Source organism: Trachinotus anak, unplaced genomic scaffold (assembly GCF_046630095.1).
Source record: "Trachinotus anak isolate AG129_WGS33_773 ecotype Australia unplaced genomic scaffold, CSIRO_AGI_Tana_v1 ptg000010l, whole genome shotgun sequence".
Lineage (NCBI taxonomy): Eukaryota > Metazoa > Chordata > Actinopteri > Carangiformes > Carangidae > Trachinotus > Trachinotus anak.
In genome coordinates, this window is record NW_027273861.1 from 5,439,211 (window position 1) to 5,466,889 (window position 27,679).

A 27,679-nucleotide genomic window follows, 5' to 3' on the forward strand; every position below is an offset into this window, starting at 1 on the left:
CTGCATGAAGTGGCTGTGAATGTCAGATCATTGGGTTGGGAGTGTACAGGCCCCTAAATCTTTGCCTGGAGCAGCAGCTGAAAGAGTTTTACTTTGTAAAACTGACTTCTGCTCAGTAACATGAATTATAAAAGGCAGAACATTAAGCTTCATTATAATGTTTGTATAAGTTCTGCTCCTTGCTGCTTTAGGTGTGTCTGACTCAGGTTTCCTTGTCCTCCAGGTCCGTATGAGGTTTGAGTTGAAGTCCCCAGTCAAGACCATCGAAGACTTCATCAAACGCTTCACCCCCAGCCGACTGACCTCGGGCTCCAACAGCAGTAGCTCCTCCAGCCTCATCACGAACCGCTCCTCCAACAAGGGCTGCTCCAGCCTGCTGTCGTCCCCCTCTGCAGAGAGCACGCTCACCAAGCTAGATGAGGAGCAGCCTCGCAGAGGCCTGGACCACACCTTCAGCCCCGTCCCACCCTGCTATGATGGGAAGGCGTGGGGCCAGGAGGAGAGCGAGCTGCGCTATGAGGCTGAGTCGCCCGACGAGGCTGCGCTTGTCTACGCTGCCAGGGCCTACAAATGCTCCCTCGTCGGACGCCTCCCTGACCAGGTGACTGTGGAACTGCCACACCTGGGGAAGCTGAGCTTTGAGCTGCTGCACACGCTGGGCTTCGACTCCACCAGGAAGCGCATGTCTGTGGTGGTCAGACATCCCCTGACCGATCAGATCACAGTGTACACTAAAGGTGCAGACTCCGTCATCATGGACCTCATCACACCTCCCAACACAGGTAGGAAAACACTCATTTATTGTGTGTGTGAAGGTGACTTTAGTGTTGGTACACTCTGGATAAATGACGACACTGGTGTCAGGATGTGGTTTGTGGAAGCTGTGTGGCTGATGCTGTATCACGTCTGCAGACTTCACTAGAATGAATCATGGCTGTGAACCAGAGGTCGGCCGCAAATCATTTGATGAAATCTTCACATGGGCTCACTGGACATTTTCACTTAACTCTGGGTGATGGATTGTTTTCTGTTGTAGCTGATTCGGGTTTGGTGAAAAGCTGCGATTACACTGTGTGATGGTCGTTGTCTTTACAGAGCACTCAAGGTTTCACCCCCTCTGCCCCAAACCTTCATGTTTTCCACTGATGTAAACGTATAAGGTAACATGTTATGTAAGAACTTGTTTTTTTAAGAGCGAGTCACTGCAACAAAACTCAAAGCCTGCGTTGACTGGTCCCTAAAAAAACACTACTTCCAGGCTTCCTTGTGTATTTTTGCCCCTGCTCTGTTCTCTACAAGTTCTTTAACATCCTAATGGCAAAGGTGTAGCAGGTTGTTAGTATTCCAGGCACACAAAGAGCTACACAGGCACTTTTCACTAATGCTTCGTACACAGTTACCAGACATCTGTCTCAGAGTGCTTAACACGGACTGAAGGCTTCACACAACACGCAGTTCTTCAGGCTGCAGCTGAGGATTATTTTACTCATATGTTATTTTTTGATGAATTTATTAGCCATTGAAAAATATCCATCATCATAATTTCACAGAGCCACAGGTAACATTTTCAGGTTTCTTATTTGGTCTGAGTAATACTCCACAGCTCAAAGAGATGTGTGTTAAAATCATATAATACAGAGAAATACTCACAAATACTCAAAACTGAGAAGCTTACACATATTTATCAATTTTGCTTGATAAATAACTTGATTGATTGTTGATTAACTAATTATTTCAACTAATCCGTTGTCTTTGAGATTTTTCAGGAAAGGCTAAAACAGACTGACTAAACATTTACTCTGTGACTGATTTTGCACATCAGATTACCTGTCAATATACCACTTAGGCTGTGAAGACAGGTTTATAATCTTTTATTTCCAAAGTCTGAGAAAATAACCCTGATGATGCTGTCGAGGTTATTGTGAGTTTGGCTCGACACTTTAAACAGAAAGTCTGAGTTACTAACTGGGCCTGTGGAGTTAAAGGGTACTTCCTCATGTAATCTGTTTAAATGAACTCTGAAGTGTTGGCCTGTTTGGTTTGGGGTTTTATAGGCTGGTGTGAAAGCCCTCAGTTGAACTCATTGTGGACTAAACCAGTAGTTCTAACACTTTTTCCATCAAGGACCTTTAAACTGACACAGATTAGACCACAGACCCCAATTGATAAGATTTATTTAGTAAGGTGTGAATTTCTTTTCAGGATGTGGTGGTGGGTGTAAAAGCCCCATAAACTGGTCATATATATGTTTATTTAGTGATAATATAATAATAATTTAAATCCCAATAGTGCAATATCTAAATCGCAGGAGCTGCAAAAAAGTTGCAGGAGCTGCTATTTTTTGGGTAAAGATAAAATGTGTCAACATAGTTGTGCATTGTTAGCACTATAAGCATTGTGGTGCTACAGAGACGTCCCGGCATACAAATAAACATCATATTCTTCAAACGAAAGGGAGCATGCTCGTTTGCAACAAGGCCCGATAAAAATTGCAATATCACAATTGCAATATGTTTTTTTTTTGGGGGGGCGCTCTGTATATTTTGATGGGCTGATGAGCAGCTTGTGTTGACTCTGCCTTCAGTATCATGTTTTGTGGGTAATTCATTTATTTCATGGCTTTTTTTGACATCAGTGGAGGGAAGCTGTCTTGTCTTTTTTTGGCATGTTTTCCAGCTGATGTGCCGGCCAGGAGGAATTCTGAACTACTATATGATTTATTGTATTGATTTTTCCATTATGAGGGCCCAGGGGTCCCTTTGCATTTAGCTACAGTGCTGATTGGTCGTCATTTCTTATGCCCTCTGTAGAGCAATGTCTGAGCTGGCACAGAAGTGTGTCACTTACTTAAAATTCACAGAGCGGTGCTGCTCACTAAAGGAGACACACTCCACCAGGACAGTCCTCACAAACACATACACACACACACACACACACAAACACACGCCCCCTGCCCTCCTCCACCTTGTGTCTCAGTCCACCACCTTTAATGACCGACAGGGTGTGTCCTCACTCAGACAACTCACTCTTTTGTTTTACCATTGGGTCAAAGCAGCCAATTAGAGCACAGTATGAGTTTGGCCTCCTCATAACACAGACCTCCATAATGGCTCCATTCAGGCGGTGAGGGAGTTGTTCAGTGTCACTCTAATAACAGTGTGCACAGAGGTGCTGGAGGTAGACTTAGAGGTTGGAGTGTGTGTCTGATGAAGTAACTCTGATCTCACTCCTGCTGCTGTTTCACAGCAAATTCCACCCAAACTGAATTCACATTTTGATGTTATTTCACTTTTATTTATTATTATTATTTTTTGCCATTTTGTGCCTTTATTATGCAGATTATGCAGAGTGACAGGAAATGGGAAAGACAAGGGGAATGACATGCAGGAAAGTTTTCCATTGACAGTCAATATTTTATTAACAACACTGTTGAAAGTTTGTAGTGACAAACCCACAAATAATCACCACCCAGCTCCGTGGTTTCACTCGGCTCTGCGGAGCATTTTAGCATCTTTCAGCTTGTTGTTTTGGTTCACTCTCTCTGCTCTCAATAAGATGCTGCACAGATGTGCAATATGAACACATTACTTCAGTGCTTCAAACTTACACGTGGCTGCTTGTTACGTTCTGAATTGATTTTAAAATTCTACTTTTCACCTTTAAAGCATTAAATGATATTAAGGACTTATTAACCCCATATGTGCCTGGGTGTTCGCTTAGAACGGTGCATGGAGCTCTGCTGGTTGTTTCTTCCAGGCCTTAGAGCACCCCCGCCCCCCCGGCAATTTTATTTCATGTAACTTACCTCTTACTTATGATGTTTGCTTTTCTTGTTTTTTAATTGCTGACTTTTCTTCTTCTTTCTCTCAAGCACTTTGTAACTTTGTTGAGAAAAGGGCTATGTAATAACTTTATTGTATAACACCTGTAAAAACATGATTTACAAAGTGCTTTGACAGACAAGTTAAATGCAGTGGTGGTCAAAAACAGGACCGAGGTAGGGTTACAGAGGGAAGACAAACAATAGCCTATATTTAAATATAAATAATGAGGAAGCAAAACCACACGCACACACACATATTAAAAATAACAGATACAGAGACAGAAAAAAGATTAAAAATACAAATAGAAAATAAAATAAAATCTATATAAATAAAGTTTTTCTATGTAGATAAAGTTTATTTTATTATATTATATTACTATAAAAAGCACCACAAACCCACTGTTCATACCCTGCGGAGCACCAAATGTCAGACAGACAAAGTTAGCACCTTGTCTGCGAACATAGTGGAGCATTTAGCAGCTAAAGAGGAGTGAATACCAGACTTATATTCATCAGTCTTTAATGTGAAGGACACAAACCCTATTTTAGGTGGATTTTCCCGTCTCCAGGAGGAGGAAAAATAAACATTGTGTGCAGTTCCACCTGCGTCTGCAAAGCAGTCTGTGCCGAGCAGATATTTGTCAAAAACAAAGAAACTCCTGCTGCCCTTGGAAACACTTTTTTTTTCTCTCCAACAAAAAGGAAAGAATTTTTGTCACAAACAACAAGAATATTAGTGAAGATGAAACTGCTATTTTACTTTTACATGAGACAAACAGATATCTGCTTTAGTTGGGAATAAAGAACATATCTTGATCTCATCTTTTATCATGGTAAAAAAAAAAAGATCTCTTTTTATGTTTAGATTCTTCAGATTACTGAGAGTTTTGTGTTAATTTATTCCTTTCAGTAAAGATAATGCTGTGTGGCAGTACGTGTGTAGCAAAGCTGTTGTGTTATTAGTGAGCTTACATGGCTGGCAGTCAGAGGGTTGGCTGGTGCGTCTGTGTCTGATGAAGCCAATCTGTTTGTACACTGTCCCCATGCCAGAAAGATGGCCGACATGCTGCGCCACAGAGACACTTCAGCAAGACTCAAGTAACTTCAAAACATCAAAAATTCAGTCATGTAGAATTAATTTAGTGAATTAATTGAAATAGATAAGTTATGGTTGTATGTGGTTGTCACATTTTGCATTATGGGTGATGCGAAGTCTTGGTGAAATTTACTGAGGCACAGTGTACAAGGTTGGTTTAGGTGTGAGGACAGATGGCTTTCATGTGCCTCTTGGAAGAAGCCGTTTGGCGGTTTGCAGCCAGAACGCTTAACCACTTACACAAATTCCCTAAAAACAAGAACATTTCATCTTGATTCTTCCATCATTTCTTTTTTAAGGTAACTCCAAAGGGAAACGGCAGAAAAAGATCATCTACAGGACCCAGAACTACCTGAACCTGTACGCTGCAGATGGCCTTCGCACGCTGTGCATTGCAAAAAAGGTAACAGGGATTCAGAAACCTCTTAAGAAGTACTGAACAAAGGCCCTTTCTAATTATACTGCTTCAGAAGCTGCAGATGATGTGTCTCAGTGGCTGTTGGGCAGGTTGTGTTTGTAGCCCGGCACAGATGATCACATAGACCGGCACTTCCTAAAGTGACATTCTTCGTGACTCAGCTGCAATCTGTGCCACTTTCCCAGGCTGTTAATTTATACTCTCACAAGCTGGGCTCATTATATCCCTGCTTGTGCAAAGCCCGTCACTAGAGCAATGTGATAAAACACCTTCTCAAGGTCTCACATTTTCCTGTGGATCCTCCTCTGCTATGTGGGCAAAGGAGGAGAAGCTGCTGCTCCACTGTTAAATTTTCCCCCTCTACTTTAACAGAAAATTGTGTGTGTGTGTGTGTGTGTGTGTGTGTGTGTGTGTGTGTGTTGTTAATGTTTTCGTTCCAGACCCTGAGTAAGGACGAGTATGCCTGCTGGCTGCAGCGCCACCTGGAGGCTGAGACGGCCATTCAGGGAAGAGAGGAGCTGCTCTTTGAGTCGGCTCTGCGACTGGAGACAAACCTGCAGCTTTTAGGTGATTTATATTCCTCCATGTGTAGGTCTCCTCAGAAATTGTCTCGTTCACACCACACTTTCAGACAAAATTATACCAATTCTGATTTAAATTAGAATATAATGTTGGAGGGTTTGTCACAGTCGTGCGTCTCCACCTGCAGGAGCGACGGGCATTGAAGACCGGCTGCAGGATGGTGTGCCTGAAACTATAGCTTCTCTGCGGAAGGCCGGCCTGCAGATATGGGTGCTGACAGGGGACAAACAAGAAACAGCTATAAATATAGCATATGCCTGCAAGCTGCTGGACCCCGAGGAGGAGATCCTGACACTGAACGCTGATTCTCAGGTGAGCGACGCCAAGCAGGATTTCATAAACTCCACATTGCTACACTGGAGAGTTGACACTTTCACATTCAAACATATTCACAATATGTAAAAATATAATTTAATAGAAAACCAAAAAAATGTCATGTGACTTGGGTTTGCTACTAAAATATTGGAAATATGCAGTAAATTAAAAGTAAATTAAAGGATATATAAATATGTTAATGTGTATATTTTTAAAATAAAACTTAACACTTACTACACTTATATTCTTCCATGCCAAGAGTACTCTCTTATCTGTGCAGTAAACACAAAGCTGCAGCCAGTTAGTTTAGCTTAGCATAAAGACTGGAAACTAGGGGAAACTGCTAGCCTGGCTCTGTCCATCTGTAGGAAAACAAGTGTGAAAAAAATAATTTGTGGTTTCACAGGGAGTTAAGTGTCGGACTGTTTCTTGCAACTTCCTCCGCTCCTCCCACCCCTCCCTCTCCCTGCTCCATTACGCTCCACCCAGCCCTTCACCTGCATCCTCATCGTGTGCCAGTCTTTATGCTAAGCTAAGCTAACTGTCTGCTGGGTGCTATCAATCTTCTCATCTAATTCTCAGCAAGAATATGAAAAAACACATTTCCCAAAACTATTCCTTTTAATAATACCTGTTTATCCTCTTCTTCATTGAAAAACTACCAGTATTGAAAACGAGGTCAGACAGTCATCTGAGGACCCATGATGTTTAATTCTGTGCTGTTGAAGCATCTGGTTGCCAGATGTGAAGCAGGTCAGACAGTTTGATATTAAACAACTCAGTGTCCTGATCCTGAAGTCCTGCCCCCTCTCTTCCTGTCTCTGAATCAGGAGGCATGTGCGTTGTTGCTGGAGGAGAGTTTACACTACATCCAGGCCAAATTCCTCTGCAGCTCTACAGACCAAGCCGCCAAGGCCTTCCACACTAACTTTCCCCCCTTTGAGATCTATACTTCTTCATCTCCATCCTCCTCCTCATCCTCCCACACTGTTCCCTTCATGGTGCACCGGCTGGGCCTGGTGATTGATGGCCGGACGTTGGCCTACGCCCTGGATAAGAGTTTGGAGGATAAGTTTCTGGCTGTAGCACGGAGCTGTCGCTCAGTGCTCTGCTGCCGCTCCACACCGCTGCAGAAGAGCATGGTGGTCAAACTGGTGCGGAACAAGCTGAAGGTCATGACTCTGGCCATAGGTAAGTAAACAGGTCAACAAGACACTATTACACATCCTCATATGTACAGTGTAATATCCCTTTGAGCTCTTGGAGGAAGGTGCTCAGTGTTTTTGGTCCATCTCGAGATCACAGTTAAACGACTGATATGTATGTTGATGTCAGTGGCTGCGTATTTGTCAAAGTCAGTCAACAAATAACCTGTCCAAAAATGAAACCAGTTCAAATCTGTTCAGAAGAGAAGCAGAATATGTAATGCCATGCTTGCATGTTGGAGGCTAATAGGAGCTAGATTTGGGATATAAACAATCCTTATCACTGCACTCATTAAACCACAAGCTACTAGGAGTCTTGAACCTTCAGGCTATCACCAGGTTGTGAGATCCAGCAGCGTCCAGGCAGATTAAAACACGCCTGAGCCCCTGACACAGCTGCTGAAAGAGGAAATCTTATCGAGTTGTAAAATATTACAACTTGTTAAGATTTCTGTCTTCTATCCAAAGTATTTCATGTTCCTCAGTTGTCTCAAAAGCTTGTGACCACTTTGAAAAGTGTGCTGCTAACTAGTTGGTCAGACCACAACTCTGACTATTAGTGTCACTGAAATTGATGAAACATGTGCTGCATCCAGTCCTGGTTTTTTCCCAGGTCTATGCGGAGTAGAAGGGACCAGCATCTGATTGTAATCAGATTTTATAAAACCTCTGAGGTGTGAGTGGGATTTGTGCCACTATAACAACATTGTCTGGTTTTGCCTGTGAACACAGTTGTGTAATGTCGTCTGTGGCTGTGAATGAAACACCAGGGTAATTTTACAGATTGGGTTTGGAAATTTTAACAGTCCTGTGTTACAATAAAAGACTCAATTGCTGCTAAACCTTAGTGAACAAACAAACACACCTTTTTTATTTATTTATTACATCCATTCATATCTTTAATACCTTACCCACAGAAACTGGAACTTTTATAATTTAAAAAATCTGAATTCATTTTTGTGCTTTCAGGCGATGCGTCGTCCAAAACAAATATCTGAGCAGCTGATAGTTTTAGTGTGAGGGCATAAAATATTTTGGCCAGTTTAGCAAACTAAATATTCAAAGAGCTGTTACTGTCAAATAACCCTGAGGCAGATATTACTTATACACAGACAAACTTAAACTAATTCCCTAAATGCTTCAAGCATCATGAAGTTATGACATCTTCTCCTGTTCAATAATTAATTACATTTATTCCCAGATTCTTTTTGTCTTGACTGTCAGTGTGGAGACTCACTGTCACCCTCTTCTTCCTGCGGTGGCGTCACCATGAGCTGAAGTTTAGGTTGGGGAGAAGTGCTCACTCATCATATACAGTTTCTGCACCATTGCTGTGACCACCGAGTTGAAACAATGTTATTTTAAGGAACCTTTAGTAATTATACACTTATACCATAATGGAGGTGACATGAGGATGTCAGTGTGACTTATGACCGTCTTTTCCCTGTTTTCCATTTATTTGCTTCTGCTGCACTCAGGGGGATCCTGACTTTGCCAGACAAGCTCTTTTCTGTCACTGCTATGTTTGCAGTAATGTGGAGGAAAACACTGCAGCTGCAAACAGCAGATGATGGTGCAGCTCTAACATCTATCAGCTCTAATCTTATTACTTCCATCTTTTCAGACACTAACAAGAATAGAGCCTTCACCTACTGTAATCTATATGTTAATTATATTTTACCTCACACAACATTTCAGTGTGTAATCTGTTTTCCTGCTGTTCCAGCAATTTAAATTGTCTACAGTTTGCAAGATGTTAAAACACATGAATATGATGTAAACATGCTTTGCACAAGTTAGTTTTGAGACAGAACAGAATAATAATTCAATAATTTGACATCAGCTTGAGCTCTGGAAAATGATGATCGGCATTTTTCACAACTTTCTGACATTTTCTAGACTAATAACTAATTTAAAAAATCCTCCAGATTAATTGAAAAAGATCAGCAGTTGCAGTCCAGTATGGAACCAAAAACGTTCAATATTCAGTAAATACAAAAGACGTGAAATAAATGGTCATATGAATAGACTATGTAAATTAACCAATACATTTTGAAAGACGTTAATAAAGAACTCTTTAACTTAGTACATTTTTTTTATTCAAAATGTGCTTTTAAAAAAAAGTCTGTTTCAGTTTTCAGGTATTTTTTCCAGTCATCTGTTTCTTGAGAAAGGAGTTGCCTCTTCAGCCTCTTAGCTAGCTTATCTATTGCCACTAAATTTAGCAAGTTAGCTGACTTTAGCAAGAGTAACAGTAATACCAAAGTAATTTGAAATCAACAAGCTATGAACTGCTGTAAATAAAAACCGAAACACATTAACAAACCTCTCCTTTTATTTACCTGAACAAGGCTGCACATGCTAGCTAGCTGGCTAACTAGCTGGATTAGCTTGTGAGCTTGGATTTATTACACAGCATTAAAAGCGCTGTTTGTAAGTTTTACTATCGCTACATAAACAACGTTAGCATTAGCAGCTATTTACTGTTATTTCACCATCAAACTTTATTCCTTTACTCGCCACCAGCTGTCTCCAGTGATGGATGCAATGCCAAAATTAACTCTTGTATCTATCATATCTTTTCTCTTTACTGAAGTTAGCATGCTAACCAGCTAGCCCCGGCCCTTATCAGCCTATCTTGTTACTTTCTCATAGCGACTCACTTTAGCCGCCAGTCTTTTCTGAGCACCTAGCGCTGCTCAGAGGGCGTATTATAACCTCTTGTATTAGAAAGACAACAGTGGCTGAAGCTCTCAATCACCACCACCTGCTCCTTGAGAGAAACCACATTCAGTGTCAGAGAAAACTTACAAATAGCCTCTTTAAAGTGAGGAGACAGTGTTAGCTGCAACAGTTAACGTTAGCTGATTAATTCAGTGTCGCAATCAAATTTATCAGAAGTTTTCAGTTTGTTTCCAGAGGGAATTGCATGAAACTTTTGATGGAGTTGCCCTTTAATAATGGGACGTGGGGGTGTTGTAGTGTAGCTCTTCAGACGTCTGAGTCCTGTTTGACAGTTTGAAACCAATTGTGGGCCTGTTGAGCGAATACACTGCTGCAGTACCTGTGTGTTTGGATGGACTGTCATACTGTATCAACAGTATCTGCCAGCTAACACAAACCAGTAACCTCTTGTTTGAGTGTCATCACCACCTACCTCTCACATTCAGGTGCCACTCCAGCACCGTTTACTATTGTGACAACAATTCCCTCTCTGCCGACCACCAACGCTTCATCTCCCACTCACTCACCTGTGGTGACAAAAAAATATCTGCAGCCCTCAAAGTGGAGCAATAACAAAACGCTGCTCATCAGGCCTGGCTCTGCCTCAGCCACAGGGACAGTGGAAAGCCTGACGTTCCTCCCACATATTAAAACACCTCGCTCCAGAAACTTCTCTCTGCTTCCAGACTGCTGGTAAACTGAGGGCCTGTCCATGTCTTTATTACAGTTAATGTATTATCAACATTGATCACAGGTGATGGTGCCAATGATGTCAGCATGATCCAGGTAGCGGACGTGGGTGTGGGGATCTCAGGACAGGAGGGCATGCAGGTAAGAAGAAATTAAATCTTGGCGTTACTGTCCGGGAATGGGAGGGGACGAATGAAGAGAGTGTGGGAGTGGATGACGCTGTGGAGGATTTGAAGGGAATCATTAAAAAAATGAGGTGGAGGATGAGAGTGGTTGAGTAGAGCCTGAGAGGATCTACAGGAGAGAAGATAAGCGAACGCAGAGAGACGCTTCTTTAGCATAGTTAATGGTTTTTCATTACACTTAAGTGTGTGTCCATTCACTTCTACTAAATAGAATTGCCTGTGTGTTGCTGACTCAGGCAGCTTGTCCTGTGTCCTGCAGAGAATCAGTAAATTTTATGGGTGCTTCAGTCTCGACTGCATCCACACCAGCTTCTCTTCCTGCTCTAAGGTCATGGCCAAGGTAGCATCATTGAAAAACAGCAGCAGAAAAAAAAACGCCTACACCTCCCTTGTGCTTTTTATTGTAGCATCCTGTTCCAGAAAGGTGATCTTGCATAGCTATGATGGAGATTCCCAATTAGCTTCCAGGGGAGGCTTCGCAGACGCGCTGCTGTGTAGCACATCTGTTAAGTCTCAGTATCCTGTCCTTAACTGAGCCGCTAGATTAATCATTGTTAATCAAATTTGCTTTTAATGACACAGCAGTCACTCCTCAGTGCTGAGACACACATTCCTGCGCTCGGGCCAGCACACACGCTGCATTATGATTAACACACCTTTCTCCTATGAGGGGCTCACTCCCCATGCGGTCTTTACGAGGCTGTTATTAGAGCGCAGCAGAAAGTAAATTGCTGCACAATGAGGCATCTGCTGTTATTTTTCTTGTTGACAGATACTGTTGACAGTTGAGAGGTGTCATAAAGAGTTAGCGGTGTTGTTTAAAGTGTAAGTTATAAACCAGGCTTGACTACAGGGAGGGTTTTGTTTCCAATGTTGATAGATGAGACTGGCAGATTCCTGCCGCTGTAACGATGAATCCCGAAAGGTGGACAACTCATTTAAGGCTTATTGCTTTGGAAAGATTATGCTTGCTAAAGATTCATTCAAGGGAGGCCGGCGAGTGTAGCAGGGCCAGACATTTCCAACCGTTATTTCCTAATAACTGCACAGGTCGCGTGTGTGTGTGGATGGTGTGAGGGAGGGTGAAAATACAGGATGGATGAGATTGACTGTTTTGTCCTTCTGGTGTTTTGCAGGCGGTGATGGCGAGCGACTTTGCTCTCCCACGTTTCCGGTATCTCCAGAAGCTTCTGCTGGTCCACGGACACTGGTGCTACTCCCGACTGGCAAACATGATTCTCTATTTCTTCTACAAAAATGCTGTAAGCATGTTTTACCATACATACTTTAGATCCAAATGTCAAAGTGAACACAGTAACAGTCTGTATCTAAACGTATTTCCTTTTTCTGTCCTGCCTCCTGATACTTGTTGTTTTTCATTCCCACAGATGTTTGTAGCGCTCATCTTCTGGTATCAGTTCTACTGTGGATTCTCAGGTTCAGCCATGATTGACCAGTGGTATCTTATCTTCTTCAACCTGATGTTCTCTGCCTTCCCACAACTCATCACTGGCACTCTGGACAAAGACGTGTCAGCAGAGACTCTCCAGCAACTACCTCAGCTCTACGTGACCGGCCAGAACTCGGAGGTCCGCTCACATTTTATGTTTCAGTGTTAAACAACAACAAAAAAACAACCAAATAGTGAGAATATGAGCCTGGAGAAATAAATGATTTTAATATATCTATGTTTATCTATGTGTCGGGCACTGCCAAGATGGCAACGGTGGAGCAGCTCACTCTAAGCTTTAAAACCGCTCTTCAGAGACCTGAGAGTGATACGTCCATTTTTATTTATAGTCTGACATAAACTACTTTTTCACATTTCATAGATTAATCAATTGATCAAGAAAATAGTGGTGAGATAAATCAATCATGAAAATAATTGTAGTAACCCTAAAACCAACCATATATTATAGAATCCAATCCTATCCAATCATTTTCACACAAGAATGCTAGAGGGTACTCTTTTTATTTCTTTTTTATTTCGGCCACATCTCAAGGCCTTTATCACCAGATGGATTTTGCTCAGTTGTCATGGAGATGGTTCAGTTGTCGTCATGATGCAACTTATCTCCATCACAACTAAGCAAGCACCACATGCTGATGAAAATCACGGCATCTTTTCTGGAATAAAGATTTATATCATAATTTTTTTTATTTCTGTCTTAGTTTTGCAGTTACAAGTTTATCCTCACAGTTCCATCATTTTGTGCATATAGATGAATTATTGTGTACATTTAGCTTTGAATCACTGTAGAGGTTAGACAGCTCCTCGGCCTCTGCTCAGTCTCATTGATGAAGTAAATAATTGTGAATCTCTGGTTTCATCTTGCAGGAATATAAGCCATATATGTTCTGGATGAACATGATCGATGCCTTCTACCAGAGTCTGGTCTGCTTCTTCATTCCTTACTTTGTGAGTCTGGTTTTCATCTCCATCAGCTGGTCCTCACTCAGTTTGTTGCTCTTACTTACTCATCGTTTCCCCTCTTTCCGCCCTGTCTCCTCCCGCTCTCCCTCCTCTTCTCCCCAGGCCTACGCAGACTCTGACGTGGATCTGTTTACATGGGGAACTCCCATCACCACCCTCGCTTTATTCACCATTCTGCTGCACTTGGGCATTGAGACCAAAACCTGGGTAAAGAATCTCATTTTAATCTCTTTGATGGCAGATTTCTTCACCTCAGTTCAGTAGAGAGTGACACTTCCTTTTCTCCCAGCCCTGCTTTTTCTTTCTCGTATCAGCATGTTGGCTTTGTGAGAGCACCGGTGTGAAGGCTGACAGGCATATGGATATTTAACTCTGGCTGATTACATTGAACCAGAAGGCACTGCAGCATCAGAGCCTATATATCAGCTTGACAGTATGTCTGCCTCCGTCCAGGAAAAGTGCAAACTGACAATACCACAAAAACAGCACCCCACCACTTTACTCTGCCACACAGCTCCAAAACACCTGTGTATGTTTCTTCCCTCACCCTTTGGTTTTATTCTCAGGTATCCATGCATGGTTCATGTAAACGGCCCGGCAGTCTTAGTCACACGCCACTTTAAATTTATGACCCTCCATTGAATCAGAGTCTTTTCCATTATGCCGAGGCTGTAAATTTAGCCTGACAAGTTTTGTACATGAAATATGTCCTTTTCACTAACTACCTTCCTGGACATGACGGTCCCTCGTGCAGAGGAGTATTCATAGTGAGCAGCATCAACCAAAGGTAAACATTTCCAAATGCTCAACTGGCAGATTCTTCATTCTGCTGCACAGGAACATAATGCATTCATGACTGGTAAACGGCTGTGAAAGTCAATTAAAGTTATTTGAGGAGAAGGCAGACTCCGCTCTCTCTCCTCCCCCATACAGTAGCTGTAAGGCTGTAATTAATTATGAGTTTGTGTGTGTGTGTGTGTGTGTGTGTCAGGAGGGACAAGACTCCAGTGAAGCATTGTGTAGCATTCAGTGTGTCAGATGTCTGTCAGCCTGTCGACACAAGGGTGAAACATCAGTGCCTTTTTTCTCTGACAGACTGAACTCATTAATATACACAAGAAGACATAAAACATAGAACAAACTGAGCACATTCCTCGTCAGATTCGCTACATTGTTAAGTGGTTACAAATCCTGTCCATTTCATACAGTTTAATTTTGTTATAATCAAAGCCCAAGAGAATAAAACCAATTAATAGATGTTTGACTAATTGCCCTGTAATGAAAGGTCCATATATGAGAATTGTTGGTCTGGACCTGCTCCATGTAAAAAGATAACTTCCGTTGTGATTTGTTGCCATATGAATTAAATTGACTTGACATACAACAAAAGTCAGTTGACCCTTCATTAGTCAGATTGTATCCATTTATTTTTATGTCTCTGCGCTGGCCACAGCCAGAGCAAGAGACAGATTGTTTTCAGGCTCCACTTGGTCTCAAGGATGCACTGATTAGATTTTGGTGGTCAAAGGTCAAGTTCACAGTGACCTCACAAAATGTGGTTTTGGCCTTGTGGACATATGTCCTCAAGGGAATCCCTTTAAATTTGGCACAAATGTTCACTTCAAAGGTCAAGGTCAGTGTGACCTCACAAAACACTTTTTATCCATTACCATTAGCATTAGCAATTATGACAGAATTTCACACAAATGGTTAAAATTTATATGACTCTGGATAAACAGGGCTGTAACCTGGAACTAGTCTGAGTTGTGGAGGTATACAACCATGAGACAGTAAATCTAGTTTCGCATTGTGTTTGTCTGCCTGTGTTTTTGATGACAGATTCGATCCTCCTGGACATAGATGATGCCAGTCGTTATTCTTCACACATGATTCTCTCCAGCTGCTCTTTGCTGGAGGGGTTTTTCCACCTTCTGCTTTTACATACTCCAAAGCTGTTCTGCTGGATTCATGTCAGGGGCACACTTTGCCAAGTCACACTTTTTACTTTTTTTTGCAGTGTGTTTGGAATCGTTGTCATGTTGGAAAGTTCCTCTCCTGCTGAGGTTCTTGAGATGGGAGTAATCTTTTCACTCAGTGTTTGGGTAAACAAACTTGCATTCCCAGTGCCATCTGTTTTTCAGTGCAAGGTTGTGTAAATCAGGGCTTCACAATTAATCAAAATATTATCAAAATTGCAATATGGCCAGGTTTCTCCAAATCACAGGAGCTGTGTTTTTTTTGATAAAGGTAAAATGTTTCACAACGGACCATAAATGAAGCACTGTGGTGCTACAGATGCTCCAGCCTACAAGTCATATTCTCCAGATGTAAGGGAGCATGTTTGTTTGTTACAGACCCCATCAAAAATCAGATCATCATTTTTAATTTTTAAGTGAAAATGACCATTCCCACTATATCGTGTCTGATATCACAATCACAGTGCCTGTCAAAATAATCACAATATGATTATACTTAACCTCCTCACTGCTGCAACTCATGTTCAGTCGCCAAATGATGCTCCTGTACCCTCTCCACCTTTATGAAGTCTCATAATCTGGTTTCTTGTCCAGGCAGTTCTTCACCATGTTGCATTAGACACAACCCAGGCCAAACACGAGGAAGCTGTGGTGTTCACAGGTCCTTTTATAACCTTGTTCATGCAGCCTTAAGTGGAAATCACAGGTGTGATCACTGTTGTCACATTGAGGCTGCACTTCAGGGCCCATATTGAATTTCTTTTATCTAACCTGTTAGTTTTTAATTATGCATAAGATCAAATATCATCCACTCCAACTTAAAAATAATAACATGATTGCAAAAATACAAATTTTAAATCATTTATAAATTTTAGTGAGATTGCACAGGGGTGGACTCCGTTTTTTTGTATACTATATTTCCATATGTAGAGCTTCTCATATGAATGTCTTTGATGGCATTAACTGAATTTAAATAGCTGTTCAAAGGAAAATTACATTTTCTCAAAACCTTTATCTTAATCCCATACATTTTGCCGTCAGATTTGGAGACACAGAGACACGACTAAGAAGAACAAGCAACAACAAGTTTCATAGAAAAAAGAGCTTTGATGATCTCAGTCTGGTTTATTCAACCCTCAAACAAAACCAAACACTTAAGTTGCACAAATCAATATTTTTATATTAACAACTGATCAATGACCATATGTAAAGTAAAAAGGTTCTTCCAGTGGTGCCGGCAGCCATAATCATGTACGCACATTTTGTTTATTTAGCTAAATGAGGGAATCTGTTGCCTGGTATATATCTCTGGGATATTCAGTAGGGTATGAAAACGTATATTGTAGCCTATTATTTAGCTGGTGTTGTTTTTCAGACCTTTTGGTTAGTCTTTGAAATCCATGTGGTAGGCTAATCAGAGGTGGTGTTGTTGTGTCATAACTTTAAAAAACATGAATCTGTTTCTCTCTCTCTCACTCACTCGCTCTTTGTGCGAGTGTGGGAAACCTAAAGGTAGCCAACAAGCAGACAGGCGATTGTTGTGCGTACCACAAAATATAACCCTGCAAATGTAATATATGTACATATATTGAATTTCCATGTTTGATATACATGTACATACAAAATAAAAGCACGTATGTAAAGATTATATATGAAACCTATTAGAAATTGGAATAATTCTCTAAATGTTCACATTTGAACTGAATACCTTTTGGATCCTCTTTTGTGTAGCGCAGCCACTAGCTTTTCTGCCAACAAACAGTTTCACCCTCTGTGTCTGTGGTTTTGTGAAAAGGACTTGAAATCCAGAAGGTCACTGTGACTGAGTTCAGTCACATGACATGCTCCTCCCTGCCACCCTCACAGTGGAGTGGAGTGCAGCCCCCTCCAGACTGCGCACCAGCACTGTCTCTGTGGCGGTCTCAGTGACTGCACAGTGTCCAGACTCCATGGATTTATGGTCAATAATGGAAATTGGAAAGTTTTTTACTGCGTGGAGACACATGGCACTAAAAGCAGTATTCCTGCTCTGCCCTCCACATGTGTCACAGAACAGCACTGCCGCTATGTCTGGAAGAGAGAACAGATACTTGTTCTAGCTCAAGATCAAAAGACACTGTTTTGTATGAGGGCTCCTCATGCTCTTTATGTTCTGGTGCCTGTGTCTTTCTGTTTTGATGGGGGTTGTTTTGTTCTTGGTGGATTTGTTTGTCACAAACGCTCACAGTACTCTGTTGAGTTCTGTGTTGAATATCTGCCTTTGTTAAATTCAATTTCCCTCAAGGTGCTTCCTTTCCTGCAGTGATCCAACTGTGGTGAAGGACTTAATGATCCAGTTCTTGCTGTCCTCTGGGATTTGTTTTTTTTTGCTTTCCCTGCAGGTTCATGGGGAACAGTCCTAGATTACTTGACTGACCAGTCCCTGCAGACCTTCAAATTTCTCTGAGACATCAAGTGTTTTCAGAAATAAATCTTTGCACTCACTGCTTTCCCTGTGTGGGCAGTTGGTACTCAGTGTTCTTTGACTCAGTGTGAGTTGTTTGTCTCCTTTTCATTCTTGTCACTGTGTGGTTGCTGAAGTCCTTTTGTCTTGCCACATCTCCCATTGTCCAGAACTGATCAAAAATGAATTCCCTCTCTGCTCAGGGAGATAATGACTGAATTTGTAACGACAGGAAGTCTTTTTCCTTGACCCTGTGTTACACAAACTTCTTAATACATTTTTCTTCAAGTTATCAGGGTCTCTTCGTTTTCCTTCCTCTTTGCTGGATTTCACTCTCCCCCCGATCTCCATCAGGACGACATGCTCCTCCTCTTCCTCATTTTCCCAGTGCCTTTCTGAACCTGTATTGTCTGTGTCCTGTGTCTGAGTCTCTGCATTGTCTGTAGCACCTTCCATACAGAGATCCTGCTATATTACCATTAAGAAGACCCCTCGTCCTTTGTTTATAACCAAACACAAAGCCGGCACGCTGCTGCTCCAGTGTGGGATTTTTAGACATGATGTCAGCGTTCAGGAATCAGAGGTGTGATGTGCAGCGTCATCATCTGTCACACCATACGTGCTCTCCCTTTTACACAGATATCAATATGGCTTTTTGACCCCCCCCCCCCCCCCCCCCGCCCGCCCGCCCGCCCCAGTCCTGTGTCTGTAGCTTTTATATTGTATGGCAAAGTCCCAATTTTTAACAGGCTGCATGACAGGAGGTTGTGTCATGATCCTGGCTCATTTCCTGTATCCTTTCCCCGGATATCGGTCTTGTAGTATAGTATAGTAGAGATGAAAACACACGATGAAACATACCTTTAGAATTGAAGTTACTGGTTACTATATCTGCTTGTTAGCTAGCTAACGTGCTAGCTTTACTCTTACTGTCATGTTGAGTTTATTTTTACCTTTGTGTCTCCTCTCTGACGCTGGATTCTGGATGTTTTCATTTCTCCTATCATCACCCAGCTGTTCCTCATTTTGAAGTATGCGTCATAGCTCTTCTTCAGCCGTTACAAACTGTTGCAAGGCAAACATATGTCAGCCATTTTGACTCATGTGCTATCCATAGGTTTTACCCACAATACATTTCTCAATGCCAAGAAGGCGTACTTAGGCCCTTTTGGCATTGAGAAATGTATTCAGTGTGAAGTCCTGTGGTTTTTCATGAATAACTCTAAACAGATTAAGAATTTATTTGTGTCCTTTAGGCAGAAGAGACAGTTTATCAAGAGCTCTCCTTTAAAACCTATACATGTAGCTTGTATGTGTCCATTTCATCCAAAATGTTATGTACAGCCCTCTGGTTCTCACCCCTCAATATATATGTGTACACATGTTTTATTTGCATCTATAAAGTAAGTTTGTAGATAATATCACACATCTACAACAGTATGTATCTGTTTTCTAATGATTTGAATGTTCACTTTGTTCTCCTGTTGTTATTTTAGAAAACTAAACAAAGTAAATTCAAAAACAAATCATTATACTTTTCCTTGTCTCCTCTCCCTGTAGACCTGGATGAACTGGCTGTCGATCTCCTTCAGTATAGCCTTGTTCTTCACTGTGGCTCTGTGCTACAACGCCTCCTGTCCCACCTGCTACTCCCCCTCTAACCCCTACTGGACCATGCAGAGGCTGCTGCAGGACCCCCTCTTCTACCTGCTCTGTGTCATCACACCTGTAGCTGCGCTGCTGCCTCGGTACACTGATGTTGATTTGTGCATGAGTGAATACACAGGCACATTTTTTAAATATTTATGACCTCTGTCATGACTTATTGTTATGACTTATATCAGTTATTATTTCCATATGCCTTTCATGTTTAGTCCAAGAGCCTCACATTCATCTCTGGAACAGAGCAGAAATGTCCTGATATCTGCTTTTGCTTTTCTTCCCAGATATTTCTACAGGGCGTGTCAAGGCACGCTGTTTCCCAGCCCCGTCCAAGTTGGAAGGCAGTTGGATAAACTCCCTGCTGAAACCTGCAAAAATATCCTCAGCCTGAGCAGGGTCAAGGTGGGGTCACCGCTCAGCCCCAAGCCTCCCTTCCTGTCCCTCACCAAGCCCTCCCCTGAAGGTTGCAATAAAAAAGACCAGAGGAGCTCCCCCAGCTCCAAGGCGTCACAGGCCAAAAAGAGGCCTGTCTTACAAGCAAATGAGGAGAAGGGTGGGAGAAGCCCACCGGGGCCCACAGACAGTGAGAAGGGCCTCTCAGGTCTCTACACAATAGTTCCTACAGAAATAGGCACTCTTCCTTACACCAAAGATGCTCCTCCGCTCTCAGGGGAGGAGCTGCCTCCTTCCACCAAAGACTCAGAGTTTCTCGATCAGACTTTAGAGCCGTCAGATCAGAGTCTGTCCAGCTGGATCACCTCCACGCCTCTGCTCACACAGACAGACAGCGTCCAGCTGAATCTGCCCCCTGACGGAGACTCGCAGTGTGTCAAATACCTGAGGAACTCAGAGGAAAGACTCAAGTCTGACCACACCGTTCATCCAGCACACAGGACAGAGCAGGTGGCAGAACAGTCGCTGCACACCATCTTGTGATGTCTTCTGGTCTTAAACATGTTAACTCAAACTCCAATTTGCACGATAGTTTTTTAAAATCTAATTTTATTGTATTTTTCAAGGAGATTCTTTTATAAAAGATAAAAATAGGTACTTTATATTTTGGATGTTTAAACCTAAAGATATTTTTGAGGTTGGGGAGATGGAAGAACTGGAATATCTCCCATTATGTTTTTTTTTTCTTTATCCTGGGAAAATTTTATTTCACTAAGATGCATCTCAGTACTTGATCAGGTTTTAATGTAAAGAGGAGAAGGGTAGAGACATTCCACTGCAGGGTTATTTGGGAGTTTGTTGTCTTTCTGATATGGTACCCTGTTCATTCTTTCAGCCTGGCCTGTAAATGCATGAAGACCTGGGTCAGTTGCCAGTGTGGCCTTAAATCAGTGTTGGTAATCCTAAGGAGAGAAGTTTTACAGGTTTTAACTCCCAACAGAAACGAGTTTGATTTTGTGTGTGACGATTTCCATGCAAATAAGAATTTTATTTTTACATACATCAGCAAATAGTGGCATTTGTTCAGTGCACATTTGTCTTGCTGCTGGATTTTTTGCTAAATTTTAAATGCTGAAAAGTGTGTTAATAACTGTTATGTCGTACAGTACATTCCACTGAAAAATTGAGAGCTGTAGGCTGTAAATAATCATATTAGCAACATATACCAAGAAATTTTCACTTCAGTCTTTATACAGCAAAGCTACCAGAAATTATGCTCTATTTGAGTGTGTGTATGTGTGTATGTGTGTGTGTGTGCTTGTGTGTGTGTGTGTGTGTGTGTGTGTGTGTGTGTGCGTGCGTGCGTGCGTGCGTGCGTGCGTGCGTGCGTGCGTGCGTGCGTGTGTGTGTGTGCGCGCGCATTTGTGTTTGTCCATTGACTCCTTGGATCTGTTTTAACAGTGCTAGCCAGTTTTACTTTAAAAGAATAGTTTGACAATTTGGAAAATACAGAGAGTTAGATGAAAAGATTGATTTCCATTTTCTCTGTCTGTTAGCCAAGCTAGCTGGTTCCCCTGCTTCTGTCTTAATGATAAGCTAAGCTAACAGTTGTCTGGCTTTAGCTTCATATTTAACATTCAAACATGATAATGGTATCAATCCACAAAGATGTATCTAGCACACGGTTACCTTAGCTTAGCATATAGACTGAGAATCTGCTAGCTTGGATAGCAGCTAGTTCTGTTCAAAGCTAACTAAATCTGCCTATAAGCACTTTGACAGCTTGCTAATTAAGATTTTATATCTAGTTTTTTTGTTTGTTTGTTTTGTTTTTTTAACCATGTTGTCATTGTGAGGTTGCCAGGCCACCGGTAAAAACAGCTTTTATACAAATGAGATACATTGTGTTAAATAGTGAACTTTAGATTTAGCTAATTGTTACCCCTGTTTCCAGTCTTTATGCTAAGCTAAGCTAACTGTATCCTAGCTGCTCCTTCTTATTTAGTAGTAACAATCTTCTTATCTAATTCAGTAAGAAAGCAAATGAGCGAATTTCCCAAAATGTCAAGCTCTTCCTTTAAGCACTGCACAGTAGGCTGACAACAAGCTACCATCATGTTTCATTGACCCGTTTACTTGAAGGTCCTTTAAGTTTGTGTCATTTTTATTTTGCTGGTGTTCAGCTGTAAACCAAAAGGTGAAAGAAGATCTTTCCCGAATGCAAAAGATGTGGCTTTAAGATTTAAATTTGCACTTTGAAAGCATTATTTTGAGAAGTACCAATGAGTATTGTTGGTGCTGTTGACATGACCAGTGCTCAGATACAGTATGAAAAGGATGACTTTACACTTTCGCTATAAATATCATGATGTATTTGTCATCATTAGCAAACTAGTAAACGTATGGAATATTTGAAAGTTGCTATTGTTTGTTTAATTGTTAAGCATTTAAAGCAGCAGCACCTTTAATATTTTATGATTGTTGTATCTCATTGCAGTACATTTTTGTAAAGTGTATCATTTACCAAAGATCATTTATATTTCTGTAAGCAATAGTATGTGCATTAACACTGGATAAGAGATTACAAATCTAAGACTTTGCTGATGCTGAAGTTGTATTAGTGTAAATATGACGGTGCATCTTTGTTCAATGAGGAGCATTTAGTGTTTGTGTAATTGATATTTATGAGGCTACATGCTAAGTGGCTTCTTTCCTCCTGTCTGTTTTTTTGCACACGGTGTTTTCTTCTGGCATGTTGTTCAGATTTCTGACTCTGCAGTCTGTCCACTTTGTTGCATAGGTTCTGTCTGTTCTGTGCTCTTGGCATCGCACTTGTTGAAGCATTTGTGCCAGAAGGAAGCTCAAGCATGTTCACTGCTGCATATCCACTTTTGCAAATTCCTCACATTTGCTCTCGGTGCACACGGCCTTTTTATTTGTGTTTTGGTTATATGGTAGGCCAACATTTCACATTTAAGGGGGGGGCGTGGGTGGCTTCATCATTCAAAATGTTAATCCAAATATCTAATAGATTCAAGTTCATTAAAGTTTAGTTTGGTTCAGTCTCTCTAAAGAAATAGAGTAATTGTAGCAAACTGGAAAAATCTGAGAGATCCAGCCCACGGCAGAAACCTACACTTTATCAAATCACACACGTCAACAACTTGGAAAAACTATAGTTAAGTTTTGGTCAAATAAAATTTTTTTTTTGTTTTTTGTTTTGTTTTTTTTGTTTGTTTGTTTTTTTACTACTTTGTCCTTCAAGCAATTGGAAACTACTTGTATCATGGCTACTTGTGAACAAATAAAAACAATAATAAAGTCTTAATCCTTTGCTACCTGCTTCTTCTTCCAGGAAAATGTGCTCTTTGTTTGATAGAATGAGTCACTGCTCAATTTTTATATTGTCTTTGAGTTTGACCCTTGGTCTTTAAGTGCTATGAGTTTACAGCCATAATGGATTAAGACAAAATTTGACTTCAGACCTTTGGTGTCTAAAGTGAAAATAAGTCTTGTGTTACTGCAGAAAAACCTGCAGATGCTGAAGCTAGCTTGATAAATGTGCCTGTCCAGCTGAGCTAAGGGATTTATTTTGAGCTCCCAGGGGAGTAAAGTAGAAACTAGTTCAACCATATCTAAATAAGGGACCGTCATCCTAAATTTTCATTTTTATTATGGTGTTGGCGTTTTATCTGAGATGTCTGCTTGTTTTTCTTTTACAGAACAGGCAGACATTTTGACCTGCCATTGTTGTGAAAGCACAGGTGTTGCTAATAACAATAATCAGGCTCCATTCTTTTAAGGCAGCCACAACACCAGGACCCTGAAACTACAGCAGCTAAGTGACATTCAGCAATTTATTTATTATTTATACCAGTGCTTTTCCTGCTGTGACATGTCAAAAAGAAAAAAGTAAGGAAAAAGGAGTGAAAAGAAAAAAGACCTAAAGTAGAAGATGTCCACTTCAAAGTCAGATATCTAACTTCAAACAAAAGATTACCCAAAAAGTGTTGAATTCATTAGCAATAAATTATAGCTACCCTTGCTCAGTTAGACACACTTAGAGTTTCTGCTGCTACCTGTTTGGTCTGGTATGATCAGTAGCTTGTGTTAGCTAATGTTAGCTAACTTTAAACTAGATGCAGTGTAACTGAGACTTCAGGCCTCTTATTTACTTGTGCTTCTGTCACATTATATTTAAACATGGAACATACATATAAATATAGAGAGATACAGTGGGCATAGAAAAGAATCACGACCTTCCAAAACATTCACATTTTATTGCTTCACAGCCTGAAATGAAAATGTTTCTTGTTTTTGTGTTTTCATTTCAGGCGGTGAGGGAAAAAATGTAAATTAAAAAAAAAAGGGTTGTGATTAATTTCTATACCCACTGTATTTACACCTACATTAACTAACTAACTTTTTTTTTTTTTTTTTTTTGGCGACCTCAGGGCAGTTGAAACGAGCATTGGTATATTATCTTTGCAGGTGATTCGGTAGCAACATATGGATTCAACTGGAGTCACAGTTGTGGTGACCTACCAAAATACCAATATTTTTTACATCTATATAGAATACCTATATATATATAATATAAAAAACATCTTTCTGTTTTTGTCTGCACCAGCTCCTGCAGATATTACCGGGTTCTTTAGCTGCTAAATGCTCCACTATATCCTCCAGCTAATTGCTTGTTTTGTCTGTCCACTGATTGGTGCTGGGCAGTCAGTACAGCAAGTTTATCAGCACTTTATCACTGAACACAGTTCCCTGTTGTGGCAGTGAACCAAAAGCTGTGTAACCAAAACAACGAGCTTGAAGGCACTAAAATTCAGAGTCAGTTATCGGTGAGTTTGTCACTGTGAATGATTCCTCTCCTATTACATATAGTCATTTTAACCAGTGGTAATTCACTTATTGACTAAAGCAGCTTTAAAGCAACTGCCTCTAGAGAACCATGTGAAATGTAGGCAGTTACTGTCTTATTATCCTGTAATGGCCACAGTGCTCAGTGTTTAGTTGTAGTCTCACTTACTGCCGTCTTCTAGGTGTTTGACCTCTGAACGCAAACATTAGTGTTGTAAGTCTGTACATTATTCAACATATAGGCTTTGCCACTAAAATAACAGGAAACGACACCTTCAGATTAGTTTCAAAGTCAATATCACAGATCTGTGTAACCCTGTGGGTAGACGACACTAACAGTATCAAGGTTAGGGGCTTTATTCCCACAAGGTCCAACACACATGCTAAAAATGTATCCTGTGCTTCAGACAAAAACAAACATCAATATACAACTGCAGGTTGACTCATCTATTGACATACTGACACATAGCTTGACCCTTGGCCTCACTTACTTGTCTTTGCTTTTCAAAGAAGCTCCAGTTTCTGAAGGAGCTGCTGGCCTTATGACTTAATGATATATAGTGCATGTGCATAAATTCAGCCCTCAGTCGCTCTGTTCTCATCGGCTCACATCTGCACAAAGGTGTGAGGTGAGAGTCCTTCAGAAGATGGGTGATCTTTGGCCTGGTGTTGCAGCGGTTCGCCTCTGCCTGGTGTGCATAACATCTGCGGTGGGGTGGATGTTATTAATGTTACTTTTAAGGCACGGTGAGGGAAAAGGGACAGACGGGGCTCTGCTGATACTGCCTTTAGTGAGCCACTGCAATTACTGACCGCTGCTGCACCTTGCAAGAGCAGGTTCCTCATCTAAACACAGAGATAATGATGACTCCTCTACCCGCACAGCACTGCTCTCTCCATCTCTTTCAAAGCCCGAGTGTAAATCAGCCAAAGTGATTAGCTGTTTTTTTTTTCTGTGCTGTGTGTGTAACTGTGGAACTTTTGTGCCATTGTGCAAAGATTTAATGTCCACACAACAATATTTTTTGTTGTTCATCTGCTCTCAGTGGCATTAGATAAGCAGCACGTGCAATGAAATGGGTTTTTGTCACACATGTCACATTTTGTGTTATGAGAACTCATGTAAAAGATTGATAATGTAATTAAACAGGCTCCACTCTGAAAATGGATTCCTCACAGTCTTCTTTCATTTTTCTAACTACTTTTTTGATGACCTGGAGTCTACAGGCAGACAAGAGACTAATTCTGTCGAAGCTAATGGAGTTTGATTTGCATTTCATCATAGAGAGGCTTCATTCATTCTGGTCTTTATTGTGGCCTCGACCCGCTTCATGACCCATTGTTTTAACAAGCTTAAATCAGAGCATTTTCAATTTCCTAAGCTGCCTTGTAAATAACTTGGTCCAATAAAGCCGTCAGAGAACTGGATTATGGGAATCATTTATGTTTTAAAGGCCTTGCAGCCTCTCTCCTCTCCTCTCTTCCAAGTGTAGAGTTTTCCTGAGAAGACATGAAGACTTGCTCATTTACACCAGTAGAGATATGCACTACATCACTTTTGATTCCAAATAACAAGTGGAGGCTTTCTGTGAACCGGGGCCATCTGTCTTCCAGTTGGTGGAGGAATTGTAAGGCTCCATTCTCCACCATCACGTAGGAGGAGCTTAGCCAAAGTATTATTGCTCTTTTTCAGTAAAATGTCCCACTGAGACGGGAATACATCCAACAGAAATGGCAGGAACACACAAAGACAGACAAACACCTACATTAATTTAGCGTCTTCACTTCCTCTGACCTGTGTTTCTGTGGGTGGAGGAAGGCTCCTGTTTCCCAGAAAAAAACAAGATTATAATTCTCATATTCAAATGATCATTTAAAGAGTGAAGGGTGACTTCAGCAGTGTTTCACTGCCCTCTCTGGTGAAATGTTTCTCTTGCACCTGCTTAGCGTGGTCAGAAGTTACACCTATAACCGGACCTAACAGTGACGTCATGAAGTCCTGGAGATACACATGTGCATCACCGCAGCAAGGTGAAAAGGTAATCCACAATAAGTCAACAAAAACCTGTCAAGTTTCTCTTTACTGATAAAGTGCAGTCTTTAAAAATACTGTTTTACAGACAACAACAAGACTAAAAGCCTCCACTATGCTAGCTAGTTAGCTGAGGTTAGGGGATAATGCTAACAAAACAATGTTTAGCATGTGTGGGGTTTACCATGTTCCCTGTCTTATTTTAGCACGGGAGCAGGTAACCTTTTAAGACTTAAAAGACAAAGTGCATACCGATACAGTGCCACTGATACTGAATCAACAGTAGCACTGTTAATATACGACTGAGCTTCTGTGTAAGCCACAGAAACATCATAATCTCATGACTCATGAGGAAGCCTTATGTACAGCACTTATATCCGAGTCTCCTGAGAGGAGTCGGAGTCAGAGTCGAGTCCGAGTCATCAAGGTTAAGTCTGAGTCAGAAACAAAGATGGGCTCCAGTGCTCCACTCTGGCACAGTCAAAGAGCTGACATACAAATAAAAAGTCTACATGAAACACTAATGACACAGCTGTCACTATTTCACAGGGAGCTTATTTACTGTGTGTGACACAGTAGCCAAACAAATGCACTCACAAGCATGCACACACACACACAAGTCCTTGTTTCCAACTTCCAAATCCTAATGCAGTCAATGCTCAAGTCCTGAAATCATTCCGAGCCTTGAGTACTAGTACAACACTGCCTCTAGTCATTAGTTTTAGGTCATAATCCATAGTATTTGACACTAAATTTAATCCTTCTGATGGCATTAGGTGGGTCAAGGGGTCAAAAGTTAGAGTTATTAGAATTTATCCTGTGGTACATGAAT

At 41.1% G+C, this 27,679-nt stretch overlaps 1 protein-coding gene across 1 annotated transcript in view; it reads left to right on the top strand.

Moving 5' to 3' along the window:
* Positions 1-23,284, top strand: part of atp10a (ATPase phospholipid transporting 10A) — a 38,216-nt gene extending 14,932 nt beyond the window's left edge. Inside the window, exons 10-21 of the mRNA XM_071487116.1 lie at positions 224-782; positions 5,219-5,322; positions 5,778-5,904; positions 6,047-6,231; positions 7,065-7,425; positions 10,918-10,994; positions 12,175-12,300; positions 12,427-12,627; positions 13,377-13,457; positions 13,575-13,679; positions 19,452-19,639; positions 19,838-23,284. Of these exons, the coding sequence (XP_071343217.1) occupies positions 224-782; positions 5,219-5,322; positions 5,778-5,904; positions 6,047-6,231; positions 7,065-7,425; positions 10,918-10,994; positions 12,175-12,300; positions 12,427-12,627; positions 13,377-13,457; positions 13,575-13,679; positions 19,452-19,639; positions 19,838-20,489 (2,766 nt within the window). The 3' untranslated portion in view covers positions 20,490-23,284. The remainder of the gene's footprint in view (positions 1-223; positions 783-5,218; positions 5,323-5,777; positions 5,905-6,046; positions 6,232-7,064; positions 7,426-10,917; positions 10,995-12,174; positions 12,301-12,426; positions 12,628-13,376; positions 13,458-13,574; positions 13,680-19,451; positions 19,640-19,837) is intronic.
* The last annotated feature ends 4,395 nt before the right edge of the window (positions 23,285-27,679 follow it).